This window comes from Cynocephalus volans, chromosome 13, assembly GCF_027409185.1.
Source record: "Cynocephalus volans isolate mCynVol1 chromosome 13, mCynVol1.pri, whole genome shotgun sequence".
Taxonomy (NCBI): Eukaryota; Metazoa; Chordata; class Mammalia; order Dermoptera; family Cynocephalidae; genus Cynocephalus; species Cynocephalus volans.
The window spans coordinates 43,443,630-43,456,537 of record NC_084472.1 but is presented as its reverse complement, the minus strand read 5'-3'; the positions used below and the strand labels follow the sequence as shown (position 1 = coordinate 43,456,537).

Here is a 12,908-nt window from a genome sequence, read left to right as displayed (position 1 = left end):
GATGTTTCCAGCAACTTTATTCATAATTGCCAAAACTTGGAAGCAACCAAGATATCCATAATAGGTGAATGGATAGATAAACTGGTAAATGAAAGAAGCTAATCTGAAGAGGCCGATACTGTGCAATTCCAACATTTGACATCTTGGAAAAGGCAAAACTATGGAGACAGTAAAAACATCAGTAGTTGCTAGGGGTTATGAGGGAGGGAAGGATGAGTAGGTGGAACACAGGGCATTTTTAGGGCAGTGAAACTATTCTATAAGATACTCCAAATGGAATGGTGGATATGTGTCATTATACATTTATCAAAACTCATAGAATGTATAACACTGAGCGTGAGCCCTAGTGTAAACCATGGACTTTTGATGATAATGATGTGTCGGTGTAGTTTCATTGACTCTAACAAATGTACTGTTATGGTGTGGGGATGTTGATGGTGGGGGAGGCTGGGAGGAGGCAGGGATGTATAGGAACTCTTTGTACTTTATAAAAGCTCAGTTTTGCTGTGAACCAGAAACTACTCTAAAAAATAAAACCTATTTTTCAAAGAAGTTTAAAAAAGATTTTAATGTCACCTTGAAATCTATATCAAAAGATTTAAAAAAAAACTGGGGTAAATATTTGTAAATGGATGACAAGTTTAAAAGCTGATCTCAAAATTAAAAAACTTGCAAATCAAAAGGAAAAGATAGCAGTTAATAGAAAAATGGTCAAAAAGAAGATTAATGCATTATAATAAATAAAAAAATAAGAGTTATCCCCTTTAAACCTATTAAATTAGCAGATGTTAACATGTAGTGACATGGTGTGAAGAAATACTTGCTTATAAATTCTTGGTGAAACTAAACATTTTGGGAGGGTACTTTCATATGTATTTATAAAAATTTAACATTCATATGCCTTTTTATTCAACATTTCCTCTTTGAAAAATGTATCCTCCAAATATGGGTGAACTGGTATGCAAATACACATGCACAAAGATTTCTCTAGATGTTTTAGCTGCAAGTAACAGACACTGCTGATTCAAACTGGCTGAAATAGTGAGGATATTTATTACCTCTCATAGCTGGAAAGCCTATGGTAGGCCAGACTTCAGTAGCAGCGTTTATTTATTCATTCATTCATTTATTTATTTAATTTTATTTTTTATTTTTTTAAAAAAAGATGACTGGTAAGGGGATCTTAACCCTTGACTTGATGTTGTCAGCACCACGCTTTCCCAAGTGAGCCAACCGGCCATCCCTATATCAAGATCCGAACCTGTTGCCTTGGTGTTATCAGTACCACACTTTCTCAAGTGAGCCTCAGGCCAGCCCAAAGTAGCAGCATTTATATATGAATAATTCTTAGGTTAATTATCAGTTCCTTGCCTCTGTTTTTAAAAAATGTTTTCTAAAAGCTTTGTTCCCTAATAAATTATTAGCTTAATTTAAATTTTAAAAATTTTATAATGACTCTTTCTTTTTATAATCTATAATTCTAAATTTTGTCATATCTGACTGAAATTAATGAACTGTGACCATACTGGTCATTTCTGATAAGTATTTATTAGAGGAATAAATAGTTAAAAGATATGAATAATTGCACAGTTTCCTCCATTTCTAACAGTGGCTTTGTTTATTTAATATCTGCTTCAGGAAACAGTAGTAAATTTTAGTTCATTGTTCTAAATATATTTTGACCTTTCTCAGTTGTACCTGTTGTGACTTGCCAACTAATTTTCAAACTGAGGGACAAAAAAAGAACATAACTTACTTGTGTAGTGGAAGACTTCTGTCCTCTAACAAAATCATCATCATCTGTTCTCTCTTTCTGATTCATCTGTTTATCTGAGGGCTGCCATTTCACCTTTGTTGTGTGGTATTATATGACATGGTTATAGTGGTGCATGGTGGTGGTGAGGGGGACATAAGAAAGTCTGACTTGTTCTACATCTCTGCCATATGTGTACATTTGAAGCTTGGAAGCTGTAGGACATGTGTTCTTTTAAAAAAAAATTTCCCTAAATGTGTAGAGAATTATAAAACAAAATGTATTCTATATTTAGAATAAGATTGTTTAACGATGTTATAAGTATGTATGCATGTATTGAAACAAACCACCCCATAAAAATGTACAGTTGAAAAAAGTTTTAAAAATTTAGTTGCATGGAATTGAGCAAAGTAGTCTCTTAATGATCTTTTTCCTATTGTCTGTGATGTTTTGTTATTATTTTGTGTATTTGTGCCCCCTTATTTTCTTGATTATATTTAGCCTGTTTACCTAAAATGGGAAGAATTAGATAATTTTCTAAGAAAATATGATTTATCAAAACTGACTCCAAAAAAGTTATCTTAACAAGTCAATTTTCGTAGAAGAGATAGAGGAATGTCTCAGCATAATCCCTAGAAAATTATTAACTGCAAATAATTTCACAGGAAAATTCTATTAAACTTTTAAAGAATTTGCTATTATAGTACTGCTTAAACTTTAACAGAGTGTAGAAAAAACCAAAAATTCTAGATTGTCATAAAAATGATCACAGAACACATGTTAGTCTACAGGCTAGTATTGCTTGAGACTACCTGTGTAAAAATCCTAAATAAGTAATTTTATCTCCCAGTTTCAAAGCCAGTATTGTGCTTAATGGGAAAATACTAGAAGCATTACCTTAAAAGTCAAGAGTAAAACAAGAATATCCATTGTCACCACTGTTTTATCAAAGTGACAGAAACCCTGAAATGATTAATTAAATCATGCTGCATGATCAAAGTTAGGATTAAGAGTCATAAAACAGATGACCAAATATTTGCAACACATACTGTGAAAGGACTAGTACCCCTAATACCTAAGTCTTCTACAAATCAGTACGAAAAGCAATCAACACCAGAATAGAAAAATGAGCAAAAGAACAGAACAGACTATTCACAGAAAGCAAATACAGTGTGAACAAGTGTGAAGCTGCTCAGTGGCATTTGTAAGAGAAATGCAGATTAAAACTATACTTGTGGAGACCGTGTTTTTATCTGTCAACAGTCACACCATGGACATCCCCATACCATTTATATTGTTACTGGGAATGTAACTTGTACAACCTCTGAGTGATAATTTTAGCAAAATCTATCAAGATTGCAAATGCACAGACCCTTTGACTTGGCAGTTTCTTTTAAGAGTCTGTTCAGACATGATTGGAAGTGTGCAAAATGTGCAAGATTAGTTGTTGCAGTCTTGTTTCTTAAATCAAGAGAACAAAAATAGCCTGACTGTGCACTAATGTGGGATCATAATGTACCATAATATCATATCATGCAGCTAAGTGATAGGCAGATAGGTAGCTATACAAGTAAATAATAAGGAAACATATTAACATAAACAGTCTCTGATAGAATAAGTACAGTAGACCGTTGAACAACAGGTGTTGAACTTGCATAAACAAAGGGCTGACTTTTCATAAGCATGGGTTCTATTAGTTCTTAACTAATTAAGTACTTAACTGGTTAAGTTGCTTAACTACTTAAGGAACAGTGTGGGGAAAGTTACAGGCAGATTTTCAACTGCTCAGGAGGTAGGCACTGCCAGGCCCCTCGGTATTCCAGGGTCGTCTGTAATATAGAAGTTCAGAACTGTTTCACCTTTTGTATGTGATGGGGGAGGCGCACAGAACAGAAATATGTTTGCTTATATGCTTCATACAATATTTCTGGAAAGATATACAAGGAACTATCAACATTAGATGCCTTTGGGAAGGGAAATTGTGACTAGAAGCCAGGACTATTTATACCCTTTTGTGCCTTTTATATATTGAAGCCCCCCAAATTAACTAAAATAAAGCAGTTATATATTTTGAATTCTTGGGATTTAAGTTATCTATGTACTATTGATGATAATTACGACCAGATACAACCAGTTTTATTATTACTTGATTAGAAGTTCTGGAAATACTTAAACATCTATTTGTAAATTTAATCCTTTTGTTTTAGGATCTCCAGCAGAACTGTCTCCTACTACTCTTTCTCCTGTTAATCATAGCTTGGGTAAGTTGCAGATACTTCTCCTTACCGCTTTTCTACTGTATCACCTACTTAGTAAAAGTCATCTCTGAAAATTATTTTTCACATATGTGAGAAAGTGTTCCCAATGAATAAAATTATGCAAATGGTTTAAGTTAGTACTATTTAAAAATGATATTGTTACCACTCCTCAATATTACTCTCTTTGCACATATGAGCATATGGAATGAATAACCTTTTTATTTGTTGAAATTATATTCTTTATTCATGGGAAATTTAAAAACCTGTTATGGCTAGATTTTCATGGGTGTGTTTTATTTTATATGTCTAGTAGTAGGAGTTATTAATGAGGTATGTGTATAAATATATTCACATATGCATATCACATAAATGTGTATATGTGGTATAGATGATATATATATGAGAAGTGAATGTGTGTGTACATAAATGTGTGCGTGTGTGTATACGTTTATGTAATTTATTTTTAGCCCTCATTTTATCTTGCTGTTTCACAATTTCTCTTCAGTTTCCCCACATTCACAATTTATTCTACAAAATTGTTTTTTTTTCTTTCATAATATTCCTTATGATACATTTTAGTTAAAAATACAGAAGTTAAATACATGTGATCTTGGTTTTCCCATGAAATAAGTAGTGTCGACTCCAAATTGTTTTCGCTTGCACACTCTCGTGTCTTAGTACATTTTAGTTCTTAAGAATGCTTAGATTTTCTGTTTTTATAACTAGGGTCACTCACCAAGAATTGCATATTAAAATAGACAAATGTCAAAAATATGTCATATTTTGTATCCTTTTATTGTGACGATTTTTCTTCTTTTGGCTTTTGACTTATTAATCTTTGCTCCAGCTTTTTTCTATTTTATCCTACCCCAAATTAGCTTTCTTATGCATTTTAGAAATGCACAAAGGGTGGCAAGTTGACTTACTTTGCATATGGAATTAGACTAAAACTACTGGAAAACAAATAATCCAACATAAAGTGACTTAATGAGATGGGGGAAATTTGAAAAATTGAAAATCCGGTATGATTTATGGAGTCTGGAGTTCTGTAAGAAAAATAGGGAAAATCTCGTATTATCTGTGGAAACTGATGTACATGTTATGTCTACTTCCTGAGCTGTTGCTGGTGTAGGCTGGCATAGAGTATGTAAACATGATATTCAATCTATTTTTGGCTTGAATTGTTCACACAACATTTCTCCCTGTTTTTCCCCCCCTCAGATTTGCAGCCAGTTACTTACTCGGAACCTGCATTTTGGTGTTCAATAGCATATTACGAATTAAATCAGAGGGTTGGTGAGACCTTCCATGCATCACAGCCCTCACTCACTGTAGATGGCTTTACAGATCCATCAAACTCAGAGAGATTCTGCTTAGGTTTACTCTCCAATGTTAACCGAAATGCTACGGTAGAGATGACGAGAAGGCATATAGGTATGTTCTATTTTACCATATCAAGAGCTTGTTGCAAATAATAGCCCTGTATCTGTCAGTTTAAGTGCACAGGCTTCACTACTTTAATAGATCCTGATGATTCTTCAATCTGCAAACTCTTATCTTCAACTTATCTTTATTTTAGCATCCTTGATACTGGGAAGTCCTTCAGTAAATAAATGTGTTAAAATAATTTTAATTTGCTGAGTCTCTACCAGTCCTAAAATTGTCATGTTCAGATTTTGGGGTTACAATTTTTGCAAATCATTTTTTTCAAATTTACAAATTTTTTTCAGTTTGTTTATATCTCCTGAATTTTTTTTTTTTCCCTTCAGCGAGTGTTCATATATTAAATCAAATCTGCTCACTATTAATCTCAGTTGAGGTACCTAAAACAAGAACTTCCATTTAATATACTTCAAAATATAATTCAGAGGATCTCAAAATATGGCCTGGGAACCTCTAGCCAAGTTTTTGCAGCAAGTTTTTGAGGTCAAGACTATGTTCATAATGGTACCAAGATGCTCTTTGCTAGTTTTACTCTCATTCTCCCATGAGTGTACTTTGGACTATTCCAGAGGCTACATGACATTTGATTTTGGAGAGGTGAAATGTAGGTCTGATATAAGAATCTAGCTCTTTTCTGTTATGCCAGACATTAAAGAGACTTAAAAAATTTGAAACATTGCCACTCTTCTAATTTTTTTTATGTTGAAAATAGTTTTTCATAAACATTATCATTATTAATGTTATTATTTATGTTAATTTGTAATGGGTTTATTATTTAACAGTGAGGTGAGAAAGTTTAGGAGTCACTAATAATTGAACCTCATTCTAGTCACCTCAAAGTAACTTTGCCTCTGTTTCCTTTGGATTAATCATCATTGTCTGTAAGAAATAATGGTGATTACCAAAGAATTATTTTGATACTGTTTCTTGGCTCCATGGGGTAGTTCTTAAATCTTGTTTCATGTATGCATTTGGATAATCTTGTTATGGTACCCAGGTGTCATTGTACGTAAGGAAGGACTTTGAATATCCATGCCTACTTTAACTAAAATAGTTGGGGGGGGGTTTGTATGTGTATTAATTGGGGTTCTGCATAAAAATTTAACAGGTTTTCTATGCCTTATTCACTTTTTCATCCAGGATTTTAGATTGCTATTAATTATTATATCATCTTTTTACTTTTGAATTTCTAGTTTATTAGATGGCTTTGATCAGAGAATATAGCCTGAGAAACCTCTACTTTTTGGACTTAGTGTTTTCCTAGTGGTCAAGTACGTGACTAATTATTTTACAAATATTCCATAATCTTAAAAGAACAGGGTTAACAGGCATGCTATTAAATCTGCCTTGTTCGTTGTTTTATTGGTTATCTTTTGCTGTGTAGCAAATTATCACACACTTTGCAGCCTGAAACAACATAAATTTATTATCTCAGTTTCTGTGGATTAGGAGACCTGGCATGGGTTAGCTGGTTTCTTCTCAGGGTTAAACGGGCCTAAAGTTGAGGTGTCAGCTGGGCTGTGTTCTCATCCAAGCTCGCATGATGGTGGCAGAACTCAGTTCCTTGCAATTGTAGCACTGAGATCCTCATTTCCTTGCTGACTGTCAGCTAGAGGTTGCTCTCACAAACTAGCTATGTTCCTTCCCACATGGTCCCTTGGCAATGGCGAATGTCTCTTTGTGTTGAATCCTTCTCGCTCCTGCTGTGAATCACTTGAGCCCAGGACAGCCCAGTCCCTTTTAAAGGATCACTGTATTTTAAAGGACCGCCAAAGAACATAGCTCTTTCCTGTGGTCAGCTGGTTTGCTACCTTAATTATGTCTGAAAAATCCATTAACAGTAGCACCCAGTGTTTGACTGAATAATAGAGGTGTGTGCACACCAGGGCTGAGACTGTTAGGTGCCATCTTAGAACTCTTCCTCTCACAGTTGCTTTTTTCCAGTCCTTACATCTAATTTTTTTTGTGTCTTTTTGTTTTTTCAAATTCTGTAAGAGGTATATTAAAATCTCCCAATATAATTTTTTCTTACCTAATCCTGCTTATATTATCTAGAGATTTAGTTGCCACCATAATACGAGGGGTCTTCAAAAAGTTCATTAAAAGATTTATATTATCTTTCAATTCTGTTTTTCCATGAACTTTTGGAAGTACCCTCCTGTGTAGTTTTAAAAAGGGCAAATGACTCAACCTCTTAATGTTTTTTTATCTTTTTTCTTAACTTTAGTTGGATCTATAAGGAAAGACTTACAGTGAAGATATATTTGTCCAAACACTAGTTAATTCCTTCAGATTAACTCAATTTTTTTTTTACTTATTTTAAGGTGATATATAATTTGTATGAAACTGTTTTACTATCCATGTGCTTTTCTACATTGTTTATATTTTTGAGAAGTATATATTTCTTTTAAAAATCAGTCAAATCATTTTTAAAAAATACTTGGAAAAATATATAGAGATGTATTTCAAAGTTAGACTTCAGAAAAACATAACTGTCAAAAAGGTCATGGAAATTCTTCATATCATTTTAGAATTCCTCCAAGAAGAGTCTTCCAAAGTCACACTGAAATAGTAAATGTTATAAACTAATCCCATATGTATTTTGTTTTAGGAAGAGGAGTGCGCTTATATTACATAGGTGGGGAAGTTTTTGCTGAGTGCCTAAGTGATAGTGCAATCTTTGTGCAGAGCCCCAATTGTAATCAGAGATACGGCTGGCACCCTGCAACAGTGTGTAAAATTCCACCAGGTATGGATTCAACAATGTAAATAAATCTATCACATCAACTTGCTTAGTCTTTTTAGTTGCTCATTTTAGGAATCAGGAGATTTGCATGCTTGAGTTCTAAGATCTGTAGCCCTTTTAAAATTATTTTCTAATAATGATACTCTTTTTACAGTTTCTTTTACTTTTTTCAATCATAGGCTGTAATCTGAAGATCTTCAACAACCAGGAATTTGCTGCTCTTCTGGCTCAGTCTGTTAATCAAGGTTTTGAAGCCGTTTATCAGCTAACTAGAATGTGCACCATAAGAATGAGTTTCGTGAAAGGGTGGGGAGCAGAATACCGGTATGAAATCCATATTTTCTTAAATTTCTACCATGTACTTATTTTTTATTTAATTCTTGCATCTTCTGGAGTTCATTTGTATCTATTTTCATTGAGTTTATGAAGTCAGGAGATCTTTATGTAAAATAATGAAAGAAAGTTGGAGGCCTCTAGATTCAAAACCATTCCAAATTACTATGCTAGCATTATAGAAGATATGATTAAAAATATATAGACATGCATTTTAACATAATGTAGAGTGTTAGATACCATAAAAGGGGGGTATTTGAAGAGATATGTCAGTTTATGAAAGGAGGGGTGTTTTCACTTGGGACTCAGGGACGGCCTCCTGGTGGATGATCTAGGTTCTGAAAGATGCATAGGAATTCAGAAGTTATAGATGGGGGTGGGCAGGGTGGGAAATGATAATCCTGACAATAGACTAGCAGTGCAGTCTGAAGTATAGAAAGTAGAGAAAATAAGGGTGGGCAAGTAAATCAAGACCAGTTGAAAATGAGGTTAACAGAACTTTATTCAAGAGTAGAAGGGGTACTTGATGTGTGCCAGGCATTGTGCTATGTTTTAAATACAGTATCTAAGAATTACTGTTTATGTTGTTAATCCTTCTTTATAAGGTTGAAATATAAGAAATTGCAATCTTTGTAGGTAGTAAATGGTTTAAACCAATACATATTTGGAAATAGGCTTAGAAGAGTTCATTTGCCCAAGGACACATTGTAAATGGTTGAGATGGTGCTGGAAGATAGATCTTCTTGACTTTTAACCACTTCTCTAAGGATAGTAGTAACAATTACATAATTGAGTTTTACAAAAACTAATTTATCAGTGATTAAGATAAACTGGGTTATTGCTAAATTAAATAATAGATTGGATTCCACATCAAAGAGAGGGAAGACTTCTTCAGCATATTTAAGAACAGAACTTAAGTAAAACACTTAGTCTTTCTCTAACTCATAATAGTTACTGTCTGTGTGCCTGCTTAAGAAATATTCATATAGTAATTATATTCCTGCTTCATCCAGCAATTTGTTCCCTTCAGAATTTTATTTCATTTGATTTGGACTTGATTCCCTATCTTTAAAAGATTTGTGAGACATCTGACTTTTGAGGTGGTGAGATTTTAGGTCTGCTGGTTGAATACTTTAAAAATGTATTATATGTCTTATATTTATATTCTAGAATAAAGACTTGTCACTATTTTGCCTAAGTTATATTGATAGAATAATTAATTTTATTTTGCTGTAGTTCTCTTTTGTTTTGATCATTACCCTTTTGAAATGTGATACCTTTAAAGAATACTGAATGCCTTTTTTCCTTCTGGACTTGAATTGACCTGAGTTGATAGTAAAATTATATTCAAATGACATTATCTGATAATAACTTTTTAGGTTAGACATCTCTTTTGCTTCAAAAGTTTAGAATAGTGTAGAATGTGGTAGAAATTTAATGGAATTAAGAGGGAACTATAGAGGGTGGGGAGAATTCCATGCATAGGTCTTCTTCTAAGAACAGTTTTAATTGTTGGAGAGATACTGGCCTTCATTCACTGTGGACTCTGCCGTTCTTTACTGCAGAGATGAATTAAAATCTTTAAGTATTAAAGCCATAATATACAGTATGTTTTTATGGGTATTTGGAGCCAGGTACATCTGACTTTAGATAATCAAGTAATTTCCTGTAACATTTACAAATCAAAATGTCAGGTACCCATTTATTTGTGAACCATAGGTACCTACAGAAACCTTGTCTTTAATGATGCTGGAACCAAGGAAGTACAACTAATGGTTAGGTTTTTAAATCTGTTTTTTAGTTTCTTTAATGTCAGATTGATTGTCTGCATAAAAACTAGGAAATGCAGTAAACAGAGAATTTAGATGTATGAAGAATTCATATTTAATTGAGAAATATGTCTGAGTTAAGTGAATCAGTACTGAAGTAAACAAAGTATAGGGGGGTGGATAATACTTCAGGTACAGTTTTGTGCTCAAATAAGAGTAGTGGCAGACTTCTTATACCTACTCCCTTTCGGTGACCTGGATTAAGATTTATTTCCCAAAGGAGAAGTGAGGCAGGGGAGGGAAGGCAGCTAGTACCATTATTAAGGCGTCTACCACCGTGAGTGGGTCACTAGAGTTTACACCCTGGGAAAAGCTTGGGAAACCGTAAGGAACCTACAGAATTATCTCACTCAGGAGAAAGGAAGCTTGCCATTTAAATGTTAATTCCTGTGCTGTTGGTTGAGGGCTGTTCCTGGGGATGTTAATTTCCTGGCACTTCTGGCCTGCTACACGTGTGGGCATAGTAGAGGTTTATCAGGCACAGAAATTCAGATACCTGCAATTGGGAGTTTGGCTAGAGCACTCTGAAAAATCTGAAGGGTATAGCAGGACACCAACACCATCTGCTACAGAAAATCACATCCTTAGAGATACAGTTTTACATTATATTGGGCATGTGTCACTTGGAGATGAAGTTGATAATGGATTTATCTCATGTTCGAAGGACTGTCACAGTGAAGAAGCAAGCAGACTTACTGACTTATTCTATATATCAAATACGACAGAATTAAAGTCAGTGCATGGAAGTTACAGGACGTCACTGAATAATTTGTGATTTCCAGAGAGTAGCCCTTTTTGTTGAAGTACAAGAAGTGTTTTTTATCAAAAGCCTGAGTGATGTTGCTAAAAGGGTTGTTTGTTGGCTTTGTCAAGGAAGGTAGAACTCAACTTTTAACATTCTGTGGTAAGGAATTAGCTTGAGTCAAAGTTCTGTTTTCTTTTGGTATACTTTAAATTTGGGGCTGGCCTGTTTGCTCAGTTGGTTAGAGTGCTGCCTTATAAAACCAAGTTCAAGGGTTCGGATCCCCACACCAGCCAGCCACCAAAAAAAAAAAAAAAAAAATCGAACCCTGTTCCATTTTGACTCCATTTGATATTTGAGTATTTTCTGTGGTTGATTTAATAAGTAGGGTGACTGTGGGTCTCAGTTTGCTTGGGGCAGTGCTGGTTTACACTACTCCTCCTGGCCTGATTATTAATAGTGCCTACATTTTCTCAAAGGAATTTCTGTAAATTTTTAATGCATGTACCTTAACATAGCCATATTCTTTGAATTTTACAGTCATTTTCTTATATTCTTTTTAACAGAAGGCAGACAGTAACAAGTACTCCCTGCTGGATTGAACTTCATCTGAATGGACCTCTACAGTGGTTGGACAAAGTATTAACTCAGATGGGATCCCCTTCTGTGCGTTGTTCAAGCATGTCATAAGGCTTCATCACCAGTCAAGTCCCATCAATTGACTTAATAAAACAACTCTTCTGTCATAGTATTTGTGTGCGGTCCCCACGGACTGTTTACTATCCAAAAATTCAAGAAAGAAAACAGCACTTGAGGTCTCATCAGTTAAAGCACCTTGTGGAATCTGTTTCCTATATTTGAATATTAGATGGGAAAATTAGTGTCTAGAAATACCCTCCCATAAAGGAGGAAGAGAAGATTTTAAAGACTTAATGATGTCTTACTGGGCATAAAACTGAGTGTCCCAAAGGTTTATTAATAACAGTAGTAGTTATGTGTACAGGTAATGTATCATGATCCAGTATCACAGTATTGTGCTGTTCATATGCATTTTTAGTTTGCATAAATGAGGTGTGTGTGTGTGCTGCTTCTTGATCTAGCAAGCCTTTATAAAGTTATAGTACCTAATCTGTTATTCCCACTTCTCTGTTATTTTTGTGTCTTTTTTAATATATAATATATATATCAAGATTTTCAAATTATCATTTAGAAGCAGATATTCCTTGTAGAAAAACTAATTTTTCTGCCTTTTACCAAAAATAAACTCTTGGGGGAAGAAAAGTGGATTAACTTTTGAAATCCTTGACCTTAATGTGTTCAGTGGGCTTTAAAGTCATTCTTTTTGTCTTTATTTACTGCTAAATCTCATTATAAGGAAACCCTACCAAAAATCTTTCCAAGCCTCTTTTATCTGTTCCCACTTTTGTCCTGATACCAAAACAGTGTATGTGACACCATCACCAGTAATATGAGGGTACTTGAAAAAGTTAATGGAAAGATTTGTATTATTTTTTTCAAGTACCCTTGTAGTTGCACTGATAACTACTGGTACCAGTTAATTCTGGGATACAGTAAAAATTCACGTGGAGTAAGTCCCCTTGTCTTACAACCAAATTTCAACAAATAGTAATTGACTTGTATAACCTATTGAGCAGTCTATTGATTTATTCTTCCACCTTGTAAAAAAGGCACAGGTGGTAGTATGATTATTTTCAGGGATACGCTAGAATTACTTCAGTATATTTATCCTTTTTTTAAAGCTAATCTATAAATATAAGGGATCTTTTTTTAAAAAAAGGTATTT

The 12,908-nt window shown here is 34.0% G+C and overlaps 1 protein-coding gene across 3 annotated transcripts in view; it reads left to right on the top strand.

The window, feature by feature from the left end:
• Positions 1 to 12,232, top strand: part of SMAD2 (SMAD family member 2) — an 82,618-nt gene extending 70,386 nt beyond the window's left edge. For 2 of the 3 annotated variants that reach the window (XM_063076543.1, XM_063076542.1), the window contains 5 exons: positions 3,961 to 4,014; positions 5,233 to 5,445; positions 8,066 to 8,203; positions 8,380 to 8,524; positions 11,671 to 12,232. In XM_063076543.1, coding sequence (XP_062932613.1) covers positions 3,961 to 4,014; positions 5,233 to 5,445; positions 8,066 to 8,203; positions 8,380 to 8,524; positions 11,671 to 11,794 — 674 coding nt within the window. In that variant the 3' untranslated portion in view covers positions 11,795 to 12,232. The remainder of the gene's footprint in view (positions 1 to 3,960; positions 4,015 to 5,232; positions 5,446 to 8,065; positions 8,204 to 8,379; positions 8,525 to 11,670) is intronic. The other variant, XM_063076544.1, reaches the window with a different exon arrangement.
• Positions 12,233 to 12,908: the final 676 nt, after the last annotated feature.